This window comes from Cervus canadensis, chromosome 27, assembly GCF_019320065.1.
Source record: "Cervus canadensis isolate Bull #8, Minnesota chromosome 27, ASM1932006v1, whole genome shotgun sequence".
NCBI lineage: Eukaryota > Metazoa > Chordata > Mammalia > Artiodactyla > Cervidae > Cervus > Cervus canadensis.
Window position 1 is genome coordinate 48,356,654 of NC_057412.1, and position 27,364 is coordinate 48,384,017.

The following is a 27,364-nucleotide window of genomic DNA, read 5'->3' on the forward strand; positions in this document are numbered from 1 at the left end:
TTCATAGTATAATTGCCTGTAGTTTTCTTTTTTTGTGGCATCTTTGTCTGGTTTTGGAATTAGGGTGATGGTGGCCTCATAGAATGAGTTTGGAAATTTGCCTTCTTCTGCAATTTTCTGGAAGAGTTTGAGTAAGATAGGTGTTAGCTCTTCTCTAAATTTTTGGTAGAATTCAGCTGTGAAGCCATCTGGTCCTGGGCTTTTGTTCACTGGAAGATTTCTAATTACAGTTTCAATTTCCGTGCTTGTGATGGGTCTGTTAAGATCTTCTATTTCTTCCTGGTTCAGTTTTGGAAAGTTGTACTTTTCTAAGAATTTGTCCATTTCTTCCAAGTTGTCCATTTTATTGGCATAGAGCTGCTGGTAGTAGTCTCTTATGATCCTTTGTATTTCAGAGTTGTCTGTTGTGATCTCTCCATTTCCATTTCTAATTTTGTTGATTTGGTTCTTCTCCCTTTGTTTCTTGATAAGTCTGGCTAACCGTTTGTCAATTTTATTTACCTTTTCAAAAAACCAGCTTTTAGCTTTGTTGATTTTTGCTATGGTCTCTTTTGTTTCTTTTGCATTTATTTCTGCCCTAATTTTTAAGATTTCTTTCCTTCTACTCATCCTGGGGTTCTTCATTCTCTAGTTGCTTTAGGTGTAGAGTTAGGTTATTTATTTGACTTTTTTCTTGTTTCTTGAGGTAAGCCTGTATTGCTATGAACCTTCCCCTTAGCACTGCTTTTACAGTGTCCCATAGGTTTTGAGTTGTTGTGTTTTCATTTTCATTCATTTCTATGCTTATTTTGATTTCTTTTTTGATTTCTTCTATGATTTGTTGGTTATTCAGAAGCGTGTTATTTAGCCACAATATGTTGGAATTTTTAATAATTTTTTTCCTGTAATTGAGATCTAATCTTACTGCATTGTGGTCAGAAAAGATGACTGGAATGATTTCAATTTTTTTGAATTTACCAAGGCTGGATTTATGGCCCAGGATGTGATCTATTCTGGAGAAGGTTCCATGTGCACTTGAGAAAAAGGTGAAATTGATTGTTTTGGGGTGAAATGTTCTATAGATATCAATTAGGTCTAGCTGGACCATTGTGTCATTTAGAGTTTGTGTTTCCTTGTTAATTTTCTGTTTAGTTGATCTGTCCATAGGTGTGAGTGGGGTATTAAAGTCTCCCACTATTATTGTGTTATTGTTAATTTCCCCTTTCATTCTTGTTAGCATTTGCCTTACATATTGCGGTGCTCCTATGTTGGGTGCATATATATTTATAATTGTTATATCTTCTTCTTGGATTGATCCTTTGATCATTATGTAGTGTCCTTCTTTGTCTCTTTTCACAGCCTTTATTTTGAAGTCTATTTTATCTGATATAAGTATTGTGACTTGTGCTTTCTTTTGGTCTCCATTTGCATGGAATATTTTTTTCCAGCCCTTCACTTTCAGTCTGTATGTGTCCCTTGCTTCAAGGTGGGTCTCTTGTAGACAGCATATATAGGGGTCTTGCTTTTGCATCCATTCAGCCAGTCTTTGTCTTTGGGGCATTCAACCCATTTACATTTAAGGTAATTATTGATAAGAATGGTCCCGTTGCCATTTGCTTTGTTGTTTTGGGTTCATGTTCATACAACCTTTCTGTGTTTCCTGTCTAGAGAAGATCCTTTAGCATTTGTTGAAGAGCTGGTTTGGTGGTGCTGAATTCTCTCAGCTTTTGCTTGTCTGTAAAGCTTTTGAATTCTCCTTCATATCTGAATGAAATCCTTGCTGGGTACAGTAATCTAGGTTGTAGGTTATTCTCTTTCATAACTTTCAGTATGTCCTGCCATTCCCTTCTGGCCTGAACAGTTTCTATTGATAGATCAGCTGTTATCCTTATGGGAATCCCCTTGTGTGTTATTTGTTGTTTCTCCCTTGCTGCTTTTAGTATTTGTTCTTTGTGTTTGATCTTTGTTAATTTGATTAATATGTGTCTTGGGGTGTTTCACCTTGGGTTTATCCTGTTTGGGACTCTCTGGGTTTCTTGGACTTGAGTGGCTATTTCCTTCCCCATTTTAGGGAAGTTTTTAGCTATTATCTCCTCGAGTATCTTCTCATGGCCTTTCTTTTTGTCTTCTTCTTCTGGGACTCCTATGATTCGAATGTTGGGGTGTTTCACATTGTCCCAGAGGTCCCTGAGGTTGTCCTCATTTCTTTTGATTCTTTTTTCTTTTTTCCTCTCTGCTTCATTTATTTCCACCATTTTATCTTCTACCTCACTTATCCCATCTTCTGCCTCCATTATTCTACTGTTGGTTCCCTCCAGAGTGTTTTTGATCTCATTTATTGCATTATTCATTTTTAATTGACTCTTTTATTTCTTCTAGGTCCTTGTTAAACTTTTCTTGCATCTTCTCAATCCTTGTCTCCAGGTTATTTATCTGTAACTCCATTTTGTTTTCAAGATTTTGGATCATTTTTATTATCATTATTCTAAATTCTTTTTCAGGTAGATTCCCTATCTCCTCCTCTTTTGTTTGGCTTGGTGGGCATTTTTCATGTTCCTTTACCTGCTGGGTATTTCTCTGCCTTTTCATCTTATTTAGATTGCTGGGTTTGGTATGGCCTTTTTGTATTCTGGTAGTCTGTGGTTCCTTTTTATTATGGAGGTTTCTCCCAGTGGGTGGGGCTGGGTGTTTGGCTTGTCGAGGTTTGCTGGTTAGAGAAGCTTGTGTCGGTGTTCTGGTGGGTGGAGCTGGATTTCTTCTCTCTGGAGTGCAATGGAGTGTCCAGTAGTGAGTTTTGAGATGGGTCCATGGGTTTGATGTGACTTTGGGCAGCCTGTGTATTGACACTCAGGGCTATATTCCTGCGTTGCTGGAGAATTTGCATGGTATGTCTTGCTCTGGAACTTATTGGCTCTTGGGTGGTGGTTGGTTTCAGTGTAGGTATGGAGGCTTTTGGATGATCTCTTATTAATTAATGTTCCCTGTAGTTAGGAGTTCTCTGGTGTTCTCAGGTTTTGGGCTTAAGCCTCTTTCCTCTGGATTTCAGTCTTATTCTTTCAGTAGCCTCAAGACTTCTCCATCCATACAGCACTGATAATAAAACTTCTAGGTTAATGGTAAAAGGATTCTCCACAGTGAGGGACACCCAGAGAGGTTCACAGAGTTACATGAAAAAGGGGAGAGGGAGGAAGGAGATAGAGGTGAGCAGGAGGAGAAAAAGGGGGATTCAAGAGAGGAGAGACAGATCTAGGTTGTACTCTGTTCCCTAAGTGTTCTCCTCAGCCCAGGACACCCACAGAGACTCACAGATTTGGATTGAGAAGAGAAGGGGGAGGGAGGAAATAGAGGTGATCTGGGGGAGAAAAAAGAGAATCAAAAGGGGGAGAGAGTGATCAAACCAGTAATCACACTCCTGAGTAAAAATGGGTACTGAAGTTTGGGTTCTTAAATGTCCAAAATTGATATCAAATACTGAAAAACAAAGATTGAAAATCTAGAGTAGAGGTTAGACTCTTAAAAATACAATAGTAAAAAACCACAAAAACACAAAAAAAATTTAAGAAATATATATGGAGTTCACTTTAAAAATAGGGTCCTTTTTTTTTTTTTGCCAGGTTATAGTGGGTTATAAAAATGAAAATTAAGGAGTAATAGAGGAGTAATAGAGGACTTAGAAAAAGAAAAAGTAAAAAAAGAAAGAGAAAAAGATTTTTGTTAATTAAAAAAAAATAAGAGTAGTAAAAATACATCTAGGAATTTCTCTGGAGCTGTTGCGCGCATTGTGGGTTTGGTTCAGTTTCAGATAGCTCCTCGTTCCAGCTTACACTTCTCGCTATCTACAGGCCCCTTCCAGTGTAGTCGGTGTTAACTACGGGGATTTTAATCTGTTGCACCGGTCACTTCTGAAGCGGTTCCCTTTGTTTCTGTTTGCCGGTCTCTTCAGTGTCTAATTCCCACCCTGACACAGGCGGGCGGAGGTGATCTCTTGTTTAGGTTCGCTTGTTCAGTCGCGCTGCGGGGAGGGCGGGGCGCTGCAGACAAATGTCCCTGGCGTGTGTGGGGAGGACCCGCAGTGTTCCGGCCACACTGGGTTTGCCCCCGCTCACGGGTGTGTGGGGAGCATGCACAGTGGTCCAGCCACACTGGGTTTGCCCCCACTCCTGGCGTGTGCTTTCCCCGTCCTCACTGCTCAGGCTCCAGGCTGCTCTCCAGGGAGCGGGCCCTGCGTTGTGTGGACTTCCCAGGCCTAAGCCGCTCAGATTCAGGTTTTCGGGTATTCTACAAAAGCACAGACTCGGTTGGGCCTGCGTTTCATGCCTTCCCCGCCCAAGCAGCTCAGGCCGCCAGGAGCCTGACGGGCGCACTCTCCCCGGGTTCAGTGCGCCTTCTCCCCTCCGCGATCCCAGCATCAGTTTCCGCGCACTGGTTGGGTGTGCCCTGTGTCTATTCTTGGGAGCTGGCCTCTAGCTGCGACCCTCCCAGTGGATGTCGACCATCCAGAATCTCAGGAAGTCTTTGGTTAGAAACTGGAGGCCTGTTTGCAGTGCGGTGGGGGGTGCCATCTCTGGGGCCGAGTTTGCCCCTTTCCCCTTCCCCCTGCCTCCTGCCTCCAGCAGGGATGGGCCAGTTTGCAGCCGGCTAGCTCTTCTCTGGGATCGCTCAGTCCCTTTGTTCTGCAAACGGGCCCGCAGTGTGTTTGGGCTGGTTAATTTTCTCTCTCTCTCTTGCTGTCCCAAGGTTTAAGTTGCTATCTCATGTTAGCTCCCTCCGATTGCCCTCAGGGCACTCAGGCCCGGTCCTTACCCTAAGCAATGCCGCCCGCTCCTCTCCATTCTGCCCCCACTTGCTGGTGGTGGATGCGGGCATCTGGGGTACATTTCTGCTGGGAGTTGCTTTTAGGCATGTAATCTGTGGGTTTTATTTATTTTTCCTCCCAGCTAGGCTGCCCTCCGAGATTCAAAAACTTCCCCCAGACCCACCAGTGAGAGGGTTTCCTGGTGTTTGGAAACTTCCTCTATTACGACTCCCTTCCCGGGACACATCTCCGTCCCTAGCTCTTTTGTCTCTCTTTCTATCTTTTATATTTTGTCCTACCTCTTTTCGAAGACGATGGGCTGCTTTTCTGGGCACCTGATGTCCTCTGCTAGCAGTCAGAAGTTGTTTTGTGGAGTTTGCTCAGCATTCAGATGTTCTTTTGATGAATTTGTAGGGGAGAAAGTGGTCTCCCCATCCTATTCCTCCACCATCTTAGTTCCCTCCCTTAATTTCTTTCTGATAGTTCACTATTTGTGTATAGAAATGCAATAGACTTCTGAATATTAATTTTATATCAACCTCTAGTAGTTTTCTGGTTGCCTCTTTAGAATTTCTATGTATATATCAGGTCATCAGCAAATAGTGACAGTTTTACTTCTTCCTTTCTGATCTCAATTCTATTTCTTTGTCTTGTCTGATTGATGTGGCTAGAATTTCCAATAGTATCTTGAATAAAAGTGGCCAGAGTGGGCATCATGATCTTAAAGGAAAGGCTTCCAGCTTTTCACCATTGAGTATGATTTTAACTGTGAGTTTGGTTTGCCATCTACATACTTTATTATGTTGTGGTTATTTCCTTTATGCCCACTTTCTGGAGAGTTTTTATCATAAATGGATTCTGAATTTTGTCAAAAGCTGTTTCTGCATTTATTGAGATGATCATACAATTTTTATTCTTCAAATATCCAGAGAACCACCATTTAATGTATACCAAATCTTTATTCATTCAACAGCCATTTTTCAGAATCTGTTATATAGCAGGTACTGCCTTAGATGTGAAACCTCTTCTTCAGAGTTAACATCCTGCTATACGTTCAGTGATATGTCCTGTTGACTTCCTACATGCAGAAATGTGTGTGCTTTTAAAAGGGGACTATGCTACTTAGGAAAAGGCCCTGATGCTGGGAGGGATTGGGGGCAGGAGGAGAAGGGGTCGACAGAGGAAGAGATGGCTGGATGGCATCACTGACTTGATGGGCATGAGTTTGAGCAAATTCCTGGAGTTTGTGATGGACAGGGAGGCCTGGCGTGCTACGATTCATGAGGTCACAAAGAGTCAGACACTACTGAGCAACTGAACTGAACTGATGCTACTTAAAAGTTGCCTTGTAATCTGATTTTTCTCCTAAAGCATTAAGAGCTTCTTTCCATACCACTGAACTGTCTTTTACAGTATTTAATTTTAAAGGTTTAATGGTTGTAGGAGAATTATTTGTGTGAATGCACCAGAGTTAATTTAATGATTCTCCTATAGGCAGAGATATTAATTCTTTCTTTTCCAATTCCTGTCTGCACTTAAAATCTGTAACTTGCATGTTTTGCTTCCCTTTGGTAGTGTCAGTGATATGATCTCCAGAAGAGATGAAGGCAGAGGCGGTGCTGTGTTTCTTCCTCACTCTTATACCAGCTCCGTGTGGGTCTCAAGGTAAGCGCCTTTACACTACACCCAGGTGTTCGTTATTTGTATCATTAGATAGGAACATGAGCCACGGTACAAGGGGGCTGTTTCTTCTGTAGCCATAACATTGTCAGCTTTTCTAAAAGATCAATTAATAATAAACAGGAAGCAGGCGGAAGTCTGCATGAAGACTCAAAATCATGTTTTCTTCTGTCTACTCTGCTTAAGGCTCTTTCTAATCTGTTATCTGCTACCAGATATAAAATCACTATAAAGGCAAATTTGATTGGTTGGTTGATTTTTTTTTTTTAAGTGTTAGCTTGGTACTTGACGCGACAAAAGGTGCTATCAGCTTTGCTAGGTCCTATGACAGGCATTTTTAATTACCCAATAAAATATTAGAGATGTTCAGTAGAACAATTAGAGAAGTCAACAAAACCACTCCTTTTCTTTCCCACCTTTCCACATCTCCCAGCTTAATGCCACATTCCTCTAGCCTTTGGATAGACTGTTTCTCTGAGGCAAAGTGGGACATGGCAGAATGGAAAGAGCCTCAGAGGAGGAGGCCAAGGAAAAAGACTTTGTGACCTGGCCACATAAACACCCAGTTCTCCCATCTCAGGTGGCTTTGGCCAAGGTCAATGGAGTTTACTTCATTATAAGTAAAATAATGTCCTTTCCAGTGCAAATATCACAAAATTCATAGATAGGGCACCTGATCTACTTTTCTTTTTGTTCAGAAAAACTAGATACTAGCTGCAGTGATTATGAGATAATAAGTATATTTTCTTTGCAAAAATCTGATTGTGATGAGTCCATTTCCTTTTAAGATCACCTTCTGAGGTTGACTACATATGGGCGTCCCTGGTAAAGAATTCGCCTGCAGTGCAGGAGACCCAGGTTCGATCCCTGGGTTGGGAAGATCCCTTGGAGACGGGAATGGTTACCCATCCAGCATTCTTGCCTGGAGAAATCCATGGACAGAGGATCCTGGCAGGCTACACAGTCCATGGGGTTGCAGAGTCAGACATGACTGAGTGACTAACAATTTAACTTTACTTCAAACACATATGTAAACTTATATGTATTAGGAGGGTTGGTCTTCTACATTTATATCTAGAATAATATTTCTTAACTATATTTGAACTGACTCATAGGATACCCTGTGAGTTGTCCTAAAGCCAAAATAAGCAAGTCAGTTCATGTCCCCTTTTAGACTCCTATGTGTGCCGTTTCTTGAAACTAATGTCTGCGTATTCCCAACAGATCCTTGAATGCAGCTCTGTCTTCTACATGTTCCAAATATTTCCTAACCCAACCAAGTTAAGATTTTTCTATTCTGTAAGAGTCTGCTGGCTCTAGAAGCTGAATAAACTATTTAATAATTTGTTATTGTAAAGTAAGTATTAAGGGTATATGTTTAGGGGTAAAAATCAACAGGAATCTTTACTTTATATAATATAATTTCCAGCAACTGTGTAGGCCAAGATCAGAAGAGAAATGAGACTATTGATCAAGCATCAAGCAAGGTTTCTATGCTTTACACTGTTGTCAATTCTCATAGTTACACTGAATCCAACAGATACTGGATTAAAATTGCAGACACCCAAATACAGAGCTTCCTGGCTTGTTTCTGATACTTAGACTAGCAAAGGGTCTTGATAGATAGATAGACGATAGCTGTTCATGATCAGGCTGCTGACCTAGGCGAGTTCCAGGCAGCCCTGATATAACCCTTGATAAGCACCATCACTAATTCACTTCATAGCTGCTCTTGTTTTTATATGAATCCTCTTTAGCTTCCTTCAGTCATGTTAGTGTGAATGAGCAAATCGTCACTGGAAGACTACGTGAAGACGTAATTCTCCCTTGCTCATTTGAGAGTGGGCCTAATGTTGTAATTCACTGGAAGAATCGAGATACCAACATTTACTCATACTACCAAGACCGCGACCAGTTGGAAACGCAAGATCCCAGATATGTAAACAGGCTATCCCTCTTCCCTGGTGAGATTTACAATGGGAATGCCTCCCTGTGTTTCAGAAGATTAACCATTTATGATGAAGGAATTTACATATGCTATGTGGAAACATCCCTTGGAACAATCACAAAGAGAGTAGTCCTACAAGTGGTAGGTAAGTGTACGTGTAAGCTTTAACGAAACATGACAATGGTATCATTCTATGTTGCCTGGAATGCCTTCTTGTTAATTTAATAAGCTGTGGACTTCCTTCTAAGACAATGTATACAAACTACCTCATTATTTTTAATGCATAGTATTTTAGAGTATAGAATTGATACACCCATTATTCCATTAATAGGCATTCAGGTATTCATAGTGTTTTACATTACAAAAAAGTATTGTGATGAACATCCTTATATTTAATACCAGGAAATGGTCTGAAACAAAAGGGTCAGAAGTAAAGTTTTAATGTCACGTATAGCAGGAGCATAAGAGTATCCATTTCCCCTTAAGTCTTATATCAGTACCTAATATTACCAGTTTTAAGAAATCCTGCCAATGATAGCTTAGAAATATTGAATTATTGACTTAAATTACATTTCCTATTTTCTAAATTAATTTTAATATTCTATGCCTTCCCCTATCTTGATTTGCTTTGCTTATCTAATCGTTTCTTTGCTGGGGGGAGGGGTGTTTTCTAATCGGCTTTCTTCTCTCTCCCTCCGTTCTATTAACTGCTGCAAACCCGGACCCAGAAATCTCAGAATTACAGGCAAATGAAGAACCAGAAAGCCTCAGAGTCAGTACCCGAGGAGTACAGACTGCTGCATGAGTTCCACTTTACCAGCTTCTGACTCACATTTGGATGCTCACTGAGGCCTTTTTTTCCTAGAATTCTTTCTAGAGAGTTGAGCTTGCTAGTTGCTGTGTATCCACTCATACTCTTTTTTTTTTTCTTGTCAATCACCAGACTATATCCTAAGATCCTACAGAGTTTTTGCTGTTTTCCCTTTCAGAAACTGCCAAGTTTTACTCCCAAAGCTTGGCTTTTCAGTTCATAGGTATTAAAATAATAAGTGTCCTGCACAGGTGGCCTAAAAAGAAGCTAATGAGAGGTCCTCACATGCCCTTCTTTCTCCCTCATAGATTTTGTCACACCTGTGATGGAGTATGAAAAGAAAACCACCAACAGCTTCTTAATATGCACTGTGTTCAGTGTTTTTCCTTATCCAAATATCAAATGGAAAGTAGATAATAATACAACTATCTCTGACAAAAAAGAAAGGAAAGGAGATGATCCTTTCGGTCCTTTTCATGTAAACAGCAGAGTAAATATTACAGGATCAAATTCATCTTATCAATGTGCAATTGAAAATCCACTGCTGAAGCAAACATGGACAGGGAGATGGACAATGAAAGGTAGGCTTTCTGTGTGAACATGCTGTTGGAGGTAGGGCGGGAATGGGGATTGATTTACAGATAAAGAAAGGAATACAAAAGGGAAGGAAATGCATTTGCAGCAGTCAGAAGACCAGTCTGGAGTCCCAGGTCTAATATTAATGGCTCTGTTACCTCAAGCAATCATTTTTTACTTGTGAGTGTTGGTTCCTTGTCGGCAAAAATGGAAGTAATCCTTACCTTGCAAGGTGCTTCTGAGTTAAAGGAAAACATTTGTGAAATGGAAAGTAGCAAATATATGTGTGTGTATTACTGTATTTCTCTATGGTTCTTCTACACAGAATTTTCTACCTGCATTGCACTTTAAAAGATCAGAGGAGAAGGAAAGGATGCTTGTCTCCTAGCAGGTCACAACCTCTGATTCTTGCCAGTTTTTCAACCAACAAAAATTAGTATTGCTTCTGTTTAGTCTCCTTAAGTAGCATTAGCCCATTAATCTTTATCAACACTTCTACTCCTTCCTCTCATTTATTTGAACAAACCCAAACTCTGACCAATCTATCTATAGCATACTGTTTAAGAAGAGTTTAAAGAGAAGAAAAATTAATTTGACACCATTTATCTATTACTGAGGAAAATTATTTTATAGTTCACTAGAAGCAAAGCAAAATTTTTCTATAAATCTCTTTGCATTCCAGTCCCCTATAATGAAAAGGACATCTTTTTTGGGTATTAGTGCTAAAAGGTCTTGTAGGTCTTCATAGAACCATTCAACTTCAACTTCTTCAGGATTACTGTTCGAGATATAGACTTGGATTACCGTGATATTAAATGGTTTGCCTTGGAAACGAACAGAGATCATTCTGTCGTTTTTGAGATTGCATCCAAGTACTGCATTTCGGACTCTTGTTGACCATGATGGCTACTCCATTTCTTCTAAGGGATTCCTGCCCACAGTAGTAGATATAATGGTCATCTGAGTTAAATTCACCCATTCCAGTCCATCTTAGTTCACTGATTCCTAGAATGTCGATGTTCACTCCTGCCATCTCCTGTTTGACCACTTCCAATTTGCCTTGATTCATGGACCTAACACTCCAGGTTCCTATGCAATATTGCTCTTTACAGCATCGGACCTTGCTTCTATCACCAGTGGTGGTGTTTTTGCTTTGGCTTCATCCCTTCATTCTTTGTGGAGTTATTTCTCCACTGATCTCCGGTAGCATATTGGGCACCTAGCGACCTGGGGAGTTCATCTTTCAGTGTCTTATCTTTTTGCCTTTTCATACTGTTAATGGGGTTCTCAAGGAGAGAATACTGAAGTGGTTTGCCATTCCCTTCTCCAGTGGGCCACATTTTGTCAGAACTCTCCACCATGACCCGTCTGTCTTGGGTGGCCCTACATGACATGGCTCATAGTTCCACTGAGTTAGACAAGCCTGTGGTCCATGTAATTAGATTGGTTAGTTTTCTGTGATTGTGTTTTTCAGTTTGTCTGCTTCTGATGGAGAAGGATAAGAGGCTTATGGAAGCTTCCTGATGGGAGAGACTGACTGAGGGGGAAACTAGGTTTTGTTCTGATGGGTGGGGCCATGCTCAGTAAATCTTTAATCCAATTTTTTGTTCATGGATGGAGCTGTGTTCCCTCCCTGCTATTTACCTGGGGCCAAAATATGCACAAGGGTTCCCTTTTCTCCATGTCTAACCCAAACTTGTTGTTTGTTTTTTGATAATAGTGATTCTGACAGGTGTGAGGTGATAGCTCATTGTAGTTGCATTGATTTTCATTTCCCTGATGATTAGTGATGTTGAACTTTTCATGTGCCTACTTGTCATATGTATATCTTATTTGGGAAAATTATTCATTATCCTTATATGATGTCAATAGTATGGGCATCTAATGTTCACTGTTCATCAGCCAAGTAGCAATGGAAATGTGGGAAAGGGTTGAAAATATTAAATTGCAAATATTTTATATGGAGAATCATAATTTCTCCTGTTTGTTCAGAATTGAGTATCCTGAAGTTCCAGTGGTTCCTTAGGCTTAGTGCTATTTTGTCTTGTTGAGGATCTGTTATGTGCCAAAGTTTGTCACTCAACCTGTGAACCTCAGAACTAGATGTATACTAGATGCTGTGGACTCTTACTCACTTATGGATCCACAGCATCTAGTACAAACATGTAAAAATAAAACTAAACCAGGAAAGTAGCATACAAAGAGAGTGATTAAATCTGTTTGCTACAGTTGGGTATGGATCAGGTTGTTTCAGAATATATGCTTAAGGAGTTGCATACAGACCGAATTTTAAAGGAGTAGTAGGAAATTTCAGGAGAACATAGGCATTCCAGGTAAAAAAACATACTATATGCAAAAGCAGAGACAGGGGTAAATATTGCCTGAATTTGTGGAAGTATAAGTGGTTGGGAGTGAAACTGAAGTATCAAGCTTTAAGCCTAGAGAGGAAGGCAAAAACCAAGATCAAATGCCTTCATCTTGCTAAGGAGCTTGGGCTGGCCTGGAGGCAGTACAGAGCCAAAGAAGGCTGTGAACCATCGGAGAGACTGGAAGTTGTATTTTTGATGGCTTCTCTGGTATCACTCATTCACAGGTGGATTGTTGTGTTTTAGATCACTTGCTTTGGCACCACCCTCTCACAGGTGGAATGCAGAGTAGGTGAGTCGAAAACCAGGGAGGATAATTCACGGCGGTCCATAGCAGTCAGCTGGCAGAACAGGAAGGACAACGTGGTGTGAACTCTGGAGGGGAAGCCGAGAATACCCGGCAGACTGCCTGCTCTAAAAGATCAGTCCAGTGGGGAATTCCTGCACAGGGTTAGAAATACACTCATGTGCTAGAAAAAAGACTTTGTCCAGAAAGAGGGATGAAGACGTGGTTGAGACCATGGAAGTAGCAGAGACTACTAGCAGTACTTGGTGACGAGGAGGCAGCCTGGGTAGCACCAGCGTTCGAGAGGTCAGCAGAAGACTGCGGAGTTAAACGTGCCCGTGACTGGTGGCGGCACTCTTGGGTGATCACGCGCAGGTTGTAGGAGTTGGAGACCAGGTGTGTCGTCTCCCTAGCTGGCCCAGGCTTGGGCCTCCTTGAAGCCTAAACGTAACCTTGGTGGGTGACTTTAAAATAGTGGTGTAAAGCTTTTAAGAAACTCCACAGCACAAATATCTCACTGCTTTCCAAAAAGTGTTTTCAAAGATATTTCTAAGTATAACTTAGAAAATTCATTTGAAAAATTTTTCATTTATCTTTACTTTTCTATCCTGTTGTTAGATGTTCTTCATAAAATGGAAAGTGAAAACGTTTTACTCTCATGTAAACCTGAAAACAATTTTTCCCCACCAAATCAAGACTTCACAGTCACTTGGTCCAGAGTGGAAAATGGGAGTTCCTTGCTCCTGGCTTGCTTTAAGAACTCTTCACAAGAAACACTTACCAGTCAACCTCAAATTTCATGGAAAGAAGAGCTGATAAACTCACGTGACTTCTCTTTAACTCTGAAGGATCTTCGTCTTTCAGACAGTGGGGAGTATTTGTGCAATATTACATCAAACGAAAGTACCTTACTCACCATGCAAACACTGCATGTAGGTAAGTTACAAGTAGGGCTGGACAATGGGTTTCAGGTACAGCAGCAGGCATTGTGAACATCAAATAGGAAATTAGGTTGGCATTTCAAGAATACCTCTGAATAAAAAAGTTTCTGAAAATACTGTTTACAGGGATACGTCCCGTTAAAATGGTAGACAATTTCCTTCCTTCAACCACACGAAAGCCTTGCACTGAGAAATAAAAGGAAATTACTCCCAGAAGATTTCCCTTTTATGGTTTCAGAGCTTCAGAAATGAAGGTGGAACCTCTATGTTTTGTTACTCTGTGGGCTGAGCATCTTCAATTCCTGCTTACCATTGTGCAGATATGTGCCTTAGGGTCTGGGTTTGGGGAGAGAAGGCTGTGCAGGCATGGTGAGAGGTTAGAACTGAAGCTTCTGCTGCAGGCTATTGAAGCATGGTCTGCAATCCTGGTGAAAACAGTCATCAGAGGACATTTGAAACATCAAGATTGTGCCTGATTGGGCTCCATTTTTACCTCTAGTGGTAGCTAATTGCCACAACTCATTGTTTAAAATATTGCTAGTTCAGTAGCCATAGAGTCAAGGAATGTGTACTCAGAAGCTGACTGTCTAGGGGGGCTGATCACCCTTATGCTTCAGCAGCTGACATCGTGGGAGACCATGGCACCTCTCTATTTATTAAAATGAGTCAGTGGAACATATGTTTTATAAATGTTCTTGGCATTCTAGTTTTGAATGTTACTTCCTTTAATACAAATTATAACAATTCTAGTTCCAATCAAGAGGCTGAAGAGAGTTCAGGCTCCTCCAGTTATTTCTGAGGAACGCCAAGCACCATTCGTTATCTTGGTGGTCGTCTGTCACTTTTTACTCAAGATCATGGCTCCTACTCAGCTCTTCTCTTCATCTCTGCACCTCTTATCTCTCGTCCTCTAGGCTCCTGCCTTTCCCAAGCCACGGGTACACTGTGCCCTACCTTCATCCCCCAAGGAAAACACTGGGCTGTGGTTAGCTTGTTGTCATAATTATTCCTTTGTAAAAGGGCATGGCAGCCCTTCTAGTATTCTTGCTTGGAGAATCCCTTGGACAGAGGAGCCTAGCGGGCTATAGTCCATGGGCTCACAAAAGAGTCAGACACTAACTGATCTGACGACTGAGCGCACACACACAAAAGTATGTTAATTCCCTTATTACAATATAAAACAAAGGCTTAAAGTGCATAAAAAACTCTTTGCCTCTCAAGTTTCCAGAGTTTCTCCTCTCTTGACTCCCATCCCCACTATGCCCCAAATTGTTTAATATCAGCTTTGACAGGTTCCCCCAATAGACATATTACATGGGGTGATGTGCTGAGTTATTCAGTCATGTCCAGCTCTTTGCGACCCCATGGACTGTAGCCCGCCAGGCTCCTCTGTCAATGAGATTCTCCAGGCAAGAATACCGGAGTGGGTTGCCATGCCCTCCTCCAAGGGATCTTCTTGAAGGATTGAACATGCATCTCTTATGTCTCCTGCCTCGGCAGAAGAATTCTTTACTACTTGCGCCACCTGGGAACCGGGAAGTATTATTTATGCTTATGAAAAACACTGATCCAGACAGGGCTGTTGTTGGTATCTTTAATGGGTCTTTTCATTAGGAAAAGTCTATTCACTGATATCTGCTTCCCATGCAAAATGCAGAAATAGCTACTTTGAATAAACATACTCACCCAGCTATGCATTTTCTTTTGTTGTCTGGTAACTTTTCTTCCAGCTCATAGACTTTCTGTTTGTCTTATTTTGAAGCAAGCCGAAGAACACCTGCTGGGATGATTGTCCCAGTTCTGGTGGCCGTGGTGTTGGCAGTTTTGTTGCTGTCGGTGGCCACTCGAGCTGTTAGATCAAGAAGGTGCATCGGTTTCCACAGAGGTACTATCTCATGGAGGCTTTGGTCCCATGCCCGGGGGTTCAGGTGGAGGTGTATCCAAGATGACTAGCGAGTCCATGGAATTCTCCAGGCCAGAATACTGGAGTGGGTAGCCATTCCTGTCTCCAGGAGGTCTTCCCAACCCAGAGACTGAACCCAGATCTCCCACACTGCAGGCAGATTCTTTACCAGCTGAGCCATCAGGGAAGCCCTTATTAATAGTTGCTACTGCTCAAAACAGCATTGTCCTTGATGGGCCATTTTATTTTAATCTGTGTGAAGTTTTTTAAAAAAAAAAAAACTTTTTCTAAATTTTCTGCTAGAAAACCGTTACTTACAGTAATTTAATTACTTCTAGTAATTCAACATGATACTAAGATTCCACGGTCAATCACAGGACTTCTGAAAAGACTTTGCTTTTATCAACAAATTTAGATCTGTGAAAAACTTAGATTTACTTATTTCCACATTTTACAGGTCAGGAAATTAGAATCAAAAAAGTTAACGCAAATGCTAAATAGGCATCTGAAACAGACTTATAGGCACCACCTAAGATGACCCAGCTAACTAGTGGCAGAGGTAGATCTCGGCCCCATGAAGCTCTGCTGATTTCATCATCTCTCTAAGAAAGCTCTGAGTGTGCTGGGAGGCTGAGATGGATTGAATGTCACTTCTTCTGATTGATATTTGCCTACTGCGCCTGCTGAAGTCAGGGTCACTTGGTCATTGTGGACACCATTATTGAAGGTTACTCTCAGGGTGGCAGTGAGCGGGGTCTCAGCTGTTGCAGGCCTGTGACTGTCCGTATGAACAAGCAGGCCGGTGCCCGTGACACTCCTGTCCTGCAGCTGCCAGAAGCAGGGAGAAGTGGGAGGTTTCAGGTAGTCTAGTTTGTCTTCCGCGTGCAAACCCTGATATCACGGCACTTGAGATTAGGTTCACGTTCTAGGAGAGAGCGTGTTGGAACGATGCTTTAGTCTCTGTAGCGGAAGGGTGCGCCAGTGCAGTTCCAACACAGAGCACCCGGCAGACTCAACACTGGGGAAGGGGAGCAGAGAAGAGACTGCGCCCCTCGGAGCTTGGCCGGAAACCCGCAATCTAAAGAGACGAGGAGGAGGAGCAGTGCCCAGAACCTGGGAGGAGAGAGTCACGGGGCCAGCTGTGTTGTGAGGAAGGCGGCCTTCACACGGAGCACACAGCCAGATGCAGAAGGAGCTAGGAGAAGGAACACCTGATTTTGCCCCCTCTGCCCTCTGATCTCCACCCCAGATGAAAGCGGAGGGAAGAGAAGCCCTGCAGGTAGAACCCATCCAGGTCAGCATCCCATGGCAGAGCGCAGGACGGATTCCGATTCTGGAGGAGCAGTCAGATGTCAGCAAAAACCACATTAGGGTGTTGGCCACTTAGAAAAATAAAACAGAGTGTTCTATAGTTTGTGGCCTGAAGCCTTCCGTGAGAAGTGACATTATGGCCCTTTTCCTGTCCATCACCACCTTGGCTCTTCCCCATGGTTTATAGTCAGTAGGCATCAGGCCAACTACCTTAGAGAGCCAGGAGCTGCTGGCTTGCTTAACTGCCTTTCTCCCTGCGTTGGAGCACCTGAATTTACTGCTGGGTTTCTGATGAAGTATTTCTACATTAAGGACATTTTTGATGCTGTTTGTTGGAAAAAGATACCAAGAGGGGAGTAACTAATGTGATGCTAATAACATAATCATACTGAGGTGGGGCATCCCTGGGGACTCAGATGGTAAAGAATCTGCCTGCAATCGAGGAGACCTGGGTTTGATCCCTGGGTTGGGAAGATCCCCTGGAGAAGGGAATGGCAACCCACTCCAGTATTCTTGCCTGAGGAATTCCATGGACAGAGGAGCCTGGCGGGCTACAGCCCATGGGGTCACAAAGAGGTGGACACGACTGAGCAACTATTTGTTGTTACTGAGGTGGGAATAAGGGAGAATTGGGGTGTTGGCAAAGAGATGTCTTTTTAAGTTCTGTTTTTTCCTGTAGAAAGGCATCTACCTACTAATCTGAACTCTAGCAGTGCCGGTACTTCAGAAGAAAACGTGGTAAGGCATTTCCTTTATCAAACTATTTATAAGAATGCTATGGTAAAAAGCTAACTGAACTCTTGACTGATTCACACATTATCTTGCAGGACTTTTACAGAGAAAAAAGGCATGAGGGATTGCAGGATAATAGAACAGGAAAAAAATACACTTAAGCTTCCACTGTCTATGATTAAACAGGCTCTAGTCGTTTAAATAAGTGCTTGCTCTTCTCATTTCCAACTGTTACTTGCAAAGATCTCCAATGGCACTGTTCACCAATGTATCTACTCTTCTGATGAAACAGGGCCTTGCACAGAAGTGGAAGGAAATACAGATAAAATAGAGAAAAGCAGACTACAGTTTCTGCCCAGACTCAGACTACTGACCTTCTACACTTTTCCAGACACTTCTAGGTTCCTTCAGAACTGATAATTCACTTATGAATTATAGCTTGCTTGTATACTTTTTTGCTGCACACCTTTTATTATTTATGACTTCCATTCATCATGATACATAACAGCAAAGAGTGGGATAAACTTGTTTTTCTACTTGTTAAAATCTCAGGAATATCTAGCAGGGAAATTAAAATTGATAAGATCCAACTTCATAACTACTTATAACTGTCTCATGGATCTCTGATTACAGATGCAAACAGTAGCTTAAAGGTCCCCCCCTCCAAAAAACCAAAACACCACCACCATTAATATTAAAATGGTTATTCTGACATAAACAACAACTATTTTGAGTCCATGTTTCTTGGTTCTAGCCTCTTTCAGAACATCTGCCCAATACATGAAGTGAAGACAGAAGTTCACAACACAACACAACCCTCCGTAATATCCTATGAGCTCACCTCCCCTTTCTTCACTGTGATTCCAGCAATGGTCTGTCGAGACCTGACAATTCTACCATTGCAAAAACCTGTGATACTAGAAAGAGAATAGTCACATTCTCGCTTCAGAAACTAAGAGTCATTCTTGGGGCCCCCCACCTGCATCAAGATTATAAATGCCTGGATACCAAGGATTCCAATTCAGCTTGGATATAAGAACTCTCTCATTTATTTACATTCCTGCTGCAACCAGCCCAGGAGGTTACAGTGAAGTTTCCGCCAAGAACTCAGAAGAAACAAATCACTAAGAGATGATTCAAAATCTGATCAACTAATGATGGGTGAGTGGTAGAAGCAAAAATCATCTTAGTGAAAAGGTAAAAAACCATGGCCAAGAAAACAAAGCAATTGATATGCTAAAGTATTGTACTCTAGTTTTATATGAACGGTTAAGATCAGCCTAATCTACTAGATTTAGTATGGTGAATCTTAGGGACCCCAAAGAGTAAGAATGTCAGTGTCTCTAAGACAATCCAAGGTGCAAAAGGCCCTATCAACGCAAGAATTGACATCCCTGGGGTGGGGTTGTACTATCTGACACCAGGCTTTCATAGCTGAGTGACCCCGGTTATTAAGATAATTTAATTTAATCTTTGGCTCAGTTGTCATATTGTTAATCAGATTTCTAATAAACTTAAATTTTCATATACATTTTTATGCAAGGACAGAATGAATACCTCAGTTGATTGGATGATCTGTTCTCCTTAATTTGATTATCAAGGTGTAAAAAAGGAAGCCTAACTAGGACTTTTATGACAATCAAATTTTCTTCCCTGCTGGCTCAGCTGGTAAAGAATCTGCCTGCAATGCGGGAGACCTGGGTTTGATCCCTGGGTTGGGAAGATCCCCTAGAGAAGGGAAAAGCTACCCACTCCAGTATTCTGGCCTGGAGAATTCCATGGACTCAGTCCATGGAGTCACAAACAGTCAGACAGGACTGAGCAACTTTCACTTTGGGCTTCCCTGGTGGCTCAGAGGTTTAAGCGTCTGCCTGCAATGCAGGCAGATCGACCTGGGTTCGATCCCTGGGTCGGGAAGATCCCCTGGAGAAAGAAATGGCAACCCACTCCAGTACTCTTGCCTGGAGAATCCCCGTGGACGGAGGAGCCTGGTGGGCTACAGTCCATGGGGTCCCAAAGAGTCAGACATGACTGAGCGACTTCACTTTCACTTTATGGGAGAAAACCAACCCCGATTGTGTATTAATGCCGCCTGGTCCAGTGTTCTTTATCAGCTGGACTTATTTCACAGTCTCCTATTTTGCAGAGTTTTGTTGACCTCACATATTTGCTACAGTGTCGTGACAAGTGTTCATCACAAACTGTAGAGTACTAAGGATATAAAGAAAATCTTTAGAAAAGGACATAGGGCACTCAGTGAGGAGAACATGCTCAGAACAGTTCTGATCTTACCGTGATGAGGTTGACCAATTTAAAGACCAAAGCCAACACATGGAGGATGGCAGATAAGAAGGACCCTAGGTCTTTCAACACTGCTGAGCTTAATCTTAGAGTCAGGTTGGATTGCAGAGGCAGACTGCTGAGAAGGAGAGAACAAGGATTTGTGAGAGACATTCAACACCGTCCAACCGCGGGCAGTGGTGAAGACGTCTGCGCCAGGCGGCCCCCTCCACATCCAGTGCTGTCCCTGAGGTCGCTGTTGGTCAGATGTGCCAGCGTCAGGAAGGAGAGCTGGACACGGAGTGAGGATGAACTGGAATGTATAAGAACAAACTGGATCCCGCGCTGTCTCTTGGGGCCTCTAGAGTCTATGCTGGGAGTGACCTGCTGCCGTGGAGCCGCAGGCCTGCCTGGCGAGGAGTCTGGCAGGATCTGGGGCCCATCCCAGCTAGCTCGCCCTTTCAGCCTTGAGAAATATCTGCCAGCTATCGCTGTGCCTGGGACCATACCCTGAGCTTATGAGCATAAAAACAAAGCCGCTGCTCCTTCACTTCTGCCTCTCGAATCGGGTGCGTTTTTCTTTTGCAACCAACTGTAATCCAGAACCACACAGAGAAGGGAATCCTAGGAAACGTACCTCCAGCTCAGCCACGCTGGTATGATAAAGACAGCGCACCAGTTATCACTAAACTGAGCATCTCGTGATGATGAGTCAAGCAGAACTTCCCAGGGACCATAACATAGCTCATGTCTTCTAGGAGTATTACTCATTAAGATGCAATATGGACAAAGTATTTTTTAACATCAAAATTTAAAAGATTCTTGTAATCTAATCTTTCATGGGAAATGTTTACTTGCATCTGAGGATCAAAAAATTCCCCACTACACTTGAAAGCAACAATATTCCCTTTTTATTATCATGTTTCCTGATCACCTTTTTTAAACTACTTTTGACGCAGCATATTTTTAAAAATGTTTCCCAAATGAGTGGATATATCAAAACAGAGACTTTTAAATACAAGAACAAACTAGTGGTTACCAGTAGGGAGGAGGGGTACCAGGGAGGGAAAGAGGATTAAAAGGTACAAACCACCAGGTACAAATAAATAAGACACAAGAATGCAACGTGCACCACAGAGAATATAACCAGTATTTTATAGTCATTTTAACTGGAGTATAATGTACAAATATGGAAGCACTATGTTATCACACTTGAAGCTAATACACCATTGTAAAGCAACTATACATCAATCTAAAGATGTATATTTCAAATGCGGCTTAAGTTTCTGGTCAGAAAATGGTACCTCCTTGTACTCTTCCAGCCTCTGTCCTTTATAAACGAGGACTGATCATTCTTCATGGACCTGAAAAACAGAATATCAGCATGTTCTGTGAGATTCCTGTGACTTTCATCAGCGGGACAGACACCCCGAACGAAGCCCAGTGCTCTCCCGTCATAAGCAGGCCTTAGCCAACTCTTCATTAGCTTCAAAGGGAGGAAGGGAATTGAGGCAATTATCTGCATGAGAGAAAGCAGACCCCAGTAATTCACCGCAAGGGCGTGCTTGGTCACTCAATTTTCTGCCCGCCTTGCACTGCCAGGAAAGGCAGCACCCTCTGGAGAAGACCCCAGAACAGCGAGATGACACGCATCACCAATCCGCTCCCCAGACCTGACGCACGATTCTATCAGAAAACCTTTTCCTTTGGTTTATGACAGGGGAGAGACGTTCAGGCTCTCCTTCTGTGAATGGAAAACAATTAGTCATTGCATTGCCAAGGACGATTTTCCTATTCATCCCTGGCCTCTCAGAAGCAATTTCTGCTTCGCTCATTTTATTCTTTGTCGGAAATAACTGTGACAAAGTCGAAAGCATTACATCTGTTTCCGAGGCCCTCCGACCTCGCGCAGCTGAGAGCAATTGCAGCGTGTGCAAAGCATTTCCCTAAACAAACCCATCACGGGGGCTGCTGGGCGCTGCTGCGCAGAAGACCCAATCCCAGGCTGGAGCACTTTGCAGATTGAGGCCAGGGTTCAACCCACTTAGCTGGACCTCTCAGTATAGGCCTTCTCCCTGAGACTATTTGCTCATCAATAAGAAATTTCTAGAGCCTGCAAAAGTCTCATGTGTTTCATATTTGAATCCAAATATATTCAAAATGACCAACTTTTAGTCCCTTCGTCAAAAGAGATCCTTTGACCTCCCGTAAGGTAGTATTTGCTATTTGTTACCCTCTCTCCTTTTTTTTGGAAGTTTACTAGTAATTCATTTTAAAACCTGAAATGGCGGTGTCTGTGCTAAGGGCTCTGTAGGCATATTCTGTGGAGTCTATACAACCTCCTTGAATTTGATTCTCCTAAAGCCAGATCTCATTGAACAACCGTTTCTGGTAACAGTCTCAGTGAGGAAGCTGAGCTCGCTGCCATAGCATGACTGTTTTTGTCCCCCCGCAAAATTCACATGTTGAATTCCTAACCCGAACACTGATGGTTTTAGGAGCCAGGGCCTTCGTGAAGGGATTAGGTCATGAGGTTGTGTCTGCATGCCTGGGAGTAACATCCTTATGAAAAAAAAGACCCCAGAGCGCGTCTTCCCTTCTTTCTACCACGTGAGGTTACAACAGGGAGAGGGTTGTCTACAATGAAGTAGCTGTCACCCGATTCCAAATCTGCCAGCGCCCTGACCCTGGACTTCATGGCCTTCAGACCTGCGAGAAGTGTCTGCAGTTTTTAAGCCACTCCACCTCTGGTGTGACATCTCTGAACAGACTGAGGTGCTGGCCCTGCCAAGCCTACAGCTCCAATGCTCTCTGTCACTTTCCCAGGAAAATCAGGGCAGTGGCCCCTACTATTGGAACAGAATTTTCATGGACACAGATGTAGACAGTTCCTTTCTCTGTTTTAGGGAAGAAAACCAGAAAGCAAGACTCTTGCATTGGTTCTTCATGGCCTCCACTTTAAACCTGTCCCCCTGGGATCTCCATATCAATGTGATGCTTGCCCACCATAGATAGAAGAGCTTGCTTAGAATTTCAAGCAGATCCATCTGTGCTTCTTTAATCGTCTTTTCTCCTTAGACACCTGACTGTCCTACCCACAGGAATCTAGGCCAGGGAGCTCAGAGCCTGCACATTAACCTAGAATTAAGCAATTGAGAAGTGTAACACAGTGTCCACCCCATCAAAGGCTGACTGTCTCATCCTACCCAGACAAGCAGAGTTAATAAACATGGGAAGATTTTATCAGAAACTCTCTTTCAATGTTGTTTTTAAAAGCCTCTGAAGAAACAAAGTTCCATGTGATGACGTGAGCCTGAAACACCTGAGTGCTTTAAACGTCACGGCGGAACGGATTACCTGCCGCGCCTTTTTCCCAAGCTCTTGCCTTCATCTTGAGCTTATTGACTTGACACTCGGCTGTCTCTGCTCTTTCCTTAGCTTCATTCAACTCCTGTTGCTGCTTCTTACACTTGGAAAGGTGTTGACTAGCTTCTGCTTCCTATAAAAATAAAAAATGAAACAAAGAAATCCCTGAGCCTATAGAGTCATATTTTTTTCTGCCCTGATGTGAGAAAGTTGAAAAGTGTGAGAAAGGAATCTAAACTTCAGAGTATTGAATGAAATATCATATTTTTGTATGATGTATATGGATTCAGACTTCCTAGCAGGCACCAGATCCATTTTATAACATTTTTCCCCCGGAAATTGAGAACATAGCCGGCACTTTCCACCAACTGGATGTAGTCCAGCTTTCACAGATTTGCTATGTGACAGATTAACCATAATTTGTTTTGTGATCAATTTAACACCCTATTCAGGGTAGAGGGGGTTTGTCTTTACTGTTATAAGGCTTCTCTTATAACAGGCTCCTCTGTCCATGGGATTTCCCAGGCAAGAACACTGGAGTGGATTGCCATTTCCTGCTCCAGGGGATCTTCCCCACTCAGAGTTAGAACCCACGTCTCCTGCACTGACGTCGCCTGGATTCTTTCCCACTGAGCCACATGAGAAGCCCCACAGGATGATTACCCAACCAAAATTTTCTATCTCTACATGACACCATGCTCCTATTTGCCTCATATCGTGCATTGCATATGTTTGGGTGTAAGCAAAGGCCAAGGGAGAGAGCTTTGGCTCCCTGAAGGGAAAAGTTCCACAAATTTTAACTATAGGTGATAATTCTAGCATACACATTGAAAAAAAAAAAAAAGAGAGAATGAGCAAACTTTAAGCTGAGCTGGTCCTGTCTGACAAGCTGCTTGTTTAGCTCAGGGCCACATATCTCCATTAATCAAATGTAGATGGCTAGTAAATCCATGAGGCTGCAACTGCCTCATGTACTTACCACTGCCTCGATTTGCTGCTTGTAACTTTGTACTTTTAGCTGAAGATTATCCATCAGAGTCTGCATCCTGCTCATATTTTTCTTATCTTCCTCTACCTGCAAAGTACAGGTTTGTATGTGAAGGTGATTTGAAGGATCCAGCAGTTTGCATTGGGTGTAGCCTCACATGAGGAAATGAGAGTAAGAAAAATTTATTAAAGACCATGTGTAGAGCCATGATTTGAGAAATGAGTTTAACTCTACTCATCCCAAGTTCCAAGAAATAAATAAACACAGCTCAGAGGAAGGACAGTCATTTCTCCTGATCCACCACAGAACCCCAGCCTTTGTTAAAATGGAAGTTAAAGCCACTAGTTTCAAATTTGGTCTTCAGCCTTCCCAGCCCAGCCAAACCACACCTGCCTGTAGTTTCTCAGGGCCCACCTGCAGCCGCCCCGCCCCCCCCCCCCCATCCAACCAATTCTTTCCTTGAACTTTCTAACTGACCCTTGGCTTTAGGTAATGGAACTATAAGAAAGACTAAGTTTACTGGAATTGTGGTGTGGGCATTAGCAGAGACAGGAAAATTCCATAAGCTATCAGTTCAGTTCAGTCGCTCAGTCGTGTCCGACTCTTTGCGACCCCATGAATCGCAGCACGCCAGGCCTCCCTGTCCATCACCAATTCCTGGAGTTTAATCAAACTTGTGTCCATTGAGTCAGTGATGCCATCCAGCCATCTCATCCTCTGTCGTCCCCTTCTCCTCCTGCCCCCAAACCCTCCCAGCATCAGGGCCTTTTCCAGTGAGTCAACTCTTCGCATGAGGTGGCCAAAGTACTGGAGTTTCAGCTTCAGCATCAGTCCTTCCCATGGACACCCAGGACTGATCTCCTTCAGGATGGACTGGTTGGATCTCCTAGCAGTCCAAGGGGCCCTGTTTTGTGTGTTCTTACTGCTTCCATAGAAATCCAGGCTTGGGCTGGAAAAAGGGAACCCAGTGAGATAGTGTTTTTCAACCATCCTCTGATGTTCTGGGTATTCTGAGGAGTTAGGAGGGAAGAGACAGGCATGCAGGAAGGCTCTGCATGCCACCCCCTTTACCACCCCCTTTTAACTAGAGCACTTCCACTTTGGAGCTGCTGAACTGCCCTGAAGAGAGTGTTTAAACGGACCGATGGCTGAGATGAATGATTTAACGAAGAGAAAGCCCTGCTGCTCAAACATCTTTCCTAGCTCCCTCTCACTTATTCCATCAAGTATCAACTTTTCTGGTGCCTTTCATGGTTTCCCCGCTTATCTCCCTCAGCCTTCCACAAACACCCTTCACACCAACCAGGCTCATCTCCTATGCCCCCACAGGTATCCTGCCTGTTCCCTCCTGGCTAGGTTTAATGTTTCTCCCCCGGGACACAGCACAGAGGCAGCAGACAGAAATGCTCAGTTTCCTTGAAAGAGACCTATGTGCTTATCTTCGTAGCTGCAGCCCGAGGGGGCAGTCTTCTAACCTAGCACACATCTCCAGAGACCAGGGAGGCCGGTGGCACCGTCTCACACTGTCCTCCTCACTCCCGGTTTCTGGCGTCTCCTGGAAAGGGGCACATGGTTGGTGGCCCAGTCTTCATGGCTGCCACCCAGGGTCCATCCCTTGAAAGCTTGGCTCTGGTGGCCAGCAGGACTTACATTCCTGGGTCCTACAGGACGGCAACCACCTCCTCCCCTCGGCAGTGGCAGCCGACTGAAGTGCCTGGGAAAGCCAGTGGCTGCCATCCTCACAGGCCCCACCTAAGCTACCAGGATCTCTGAGAAAGGAACTTCTGCACAGGCCTGGTGCACTGACTTTCGTAGCTGATGCCCAGAGGATAAATGTCTTCATACTCTGTCTCTGGGCTTGTGTTCAAGCCAGGGCTTGTGTTCACAGGTTCGATGAGATGATAGCAAAGGGTTCTTAACTGGATAGCACCACAAGGATCGGGACAGACAGACAGAAATACATCTCCCAGTCATTCCCCGAAAGAGGTGTATTGGCATACTTTAAAAGCTCCTGCCTGAGGGTCTGGCCTCCAGTCAGCCCTGCATCTAAGTACTGACTGGGATCCTCCCCTTTGCAATATTATAGACAGTTTTTGAACACTCAACTAAGAGCCCTAAGAACAAAGAAGGCTGCTTGGACAGTCACAAAGATTTCAGAAACAACTAACAGCTAGGGTAGATTGAACAATAAAGATCTTCTCTTACATGAGACTATTCATTTAAGATTGGGAGAGTTGTTTCATCTAATGCATAAAAAACAACACAGATCAAAAGTTGAAGAAACAGAGTAATATGCTCCAAATGAAGGAATAAGATAAAACCCCAGAAAAGGATAAGGGTAGATGATTTACCTGATAAAAGGATCAAAATAATGGTCATGAATCTGCTCACTCACCAAGCTCAGGAGAACGATGCATGAACAAAGTGAAAATTTCAACAAAAAGAAAATATTAATATAAAAAAGTACCAAGCAGAAATCACAGAGATAAATATCTGAACAAAAATTCCAATATAGGCATTCAACAGTAGACTAGATGAAGCAGAAGAAAGGCTCAGCGAACTTCAAGACAAGGCAGTGGAATTCATCCCATAAAAGTAGGGGGGAAGAAAAATGAGTAAAGACAGCTTAAAGGACTTATGGAATAACATCAAGTGGACCAGCATTTACATTACAAGGGTCTCAGAAGGAGAAGAGAGAAAGAGGCAGAAAAGTAAATTTTTATGATACAAAATCATACAAAAATAAGTTGTGTTTCTGTACACTAACACAAACTGTCAGAAATTAAGGAAAAAAACCCATTGATAATTGCATCAAAAAGAATAAAATACTTAGGACTAAATTTAACCAAGGAGGGAAGGTGAAACACTTGCACGCTGAAAGCTATATATGTGTGGTGACCCAGGGACAGAGAGCAGGCAACCAAGGAGGGTCTCGGAATGCGGGAATGGAAACACCAGACCTTTATGGTCCTGCCCACCCCCATGTTGTAACTATTAATGGAAGCAGTATAACTTGTCTCCCCTCCTACCCCATAGGGAGGAGGTATTTTTTCTTACTCTTCCCCCCTCCCAGTGTACGTGCCTCATCCCATCAGCAAATGAGCCACAAGACCCCACCCCACTCCTTGTACCCTGGGTGTAAGAGTGGACTGAGGACCCAGTTCCACATCACTTTTCCCTCGAGCTGGCCCATGGCTCCAACAGCATCTCCCACTCTAATAAACTTCATTTCCCTCTCATTCTGTCTCACGTCTGGAAATCCTTTTCTAACCTGAGCCCTGAACACAACAATACAGCACTGATGAAAGAAACTGAAGAAGACACAAATCAGTAGAAAGCTATTTTGTGCTTGTGGTTTGGAAGAATTAATGTTAAAATGTCCATACTACCCTAAATCTACAA

At 42.9% G+C, this 27,364-nt stretch overlaps 2 protein-coding genes across 14 annotated transcripts in view; one reads left to right on the plus strand and one right to left on the minus strand.

The window, feature by feature from the left end:
• HHLA2 (HERV-H LTR-associating 2) overlaps positions 1-19,083 on the plus strand; it is a 159,722-nt gene extending 140,639 nt beyond the window's left edge. For 5 of the 12 annotated variants that reach the window (XM_043449136.1, XM_043449137.1, XM_043449140.1 and 2 more), the window contains 7 exons: positions 6,350-6,439; positions 8,456-8,547; positions 9,522-9,794; positions 13,060-13,377; positions 15,145-15,267; positions 17,276-17,334; positions 18,083-19,083. In XM_043449136.1, the coding sequence (XP_043305071.1) occupies positions 6,350-6,439; positions 8,456-8,547; positions 9,522-9,794; positions 13,060-13,377; positions 15,145-15,267; positions 17,276-17,334; positions 18,083-18,112 (985 nt within the window). In that variant the 3' untranslated portion in view covers positions 18,113-19,083. Of the gene's footprint in view, positions 1-6,349; positions 6,440-7,242; positions 7,313-8,211; positions 8,548-9,521; positions 9,795-13,059; positions 13,378-15,144; positions 15,268-17,275; positions 17,335-18,082 lie in introns of those variants that run through there. The other 7 variants (XM_043449129.1, XM_043449133.1, XM_043449130.1 and 4 more) reach the window with 3 other exon arrangements.
• A 1,237-nt stretch (positions 19,084-20,320) lies between these two features.
• The window catches only part of MYH15 (myosin heavy chain 15), a 144,007-nt gene continuing 136,963 nt past the window's right edge, over positions 20,321-27,364 (minus strand). The window contains exons 39-41 of one of the 2 annotated variants that reach the window (XM_043449084.1): positions 23,954-24,049; positions 22,966-23,107; positions 20,321-20,972 (exon numbers count right to left, since the gene is read on the minus strand). In XM_043449084.1, coding sequence (XP_043305019.1) covers positions 20,965-20,972; positions 22,966-23,107; positions 23,954-24,049 — 246 coding nt within the window. In that variant the 3' untranslated portion in view covers positions 20,321-20,964. Of the gene's footprint in view, positions 23,108-23,953; positions 24,050-27,364 lie in introns of both variants that reach the window. The other variant, XM_043449083.1, reaches the window with a different exon arrangement.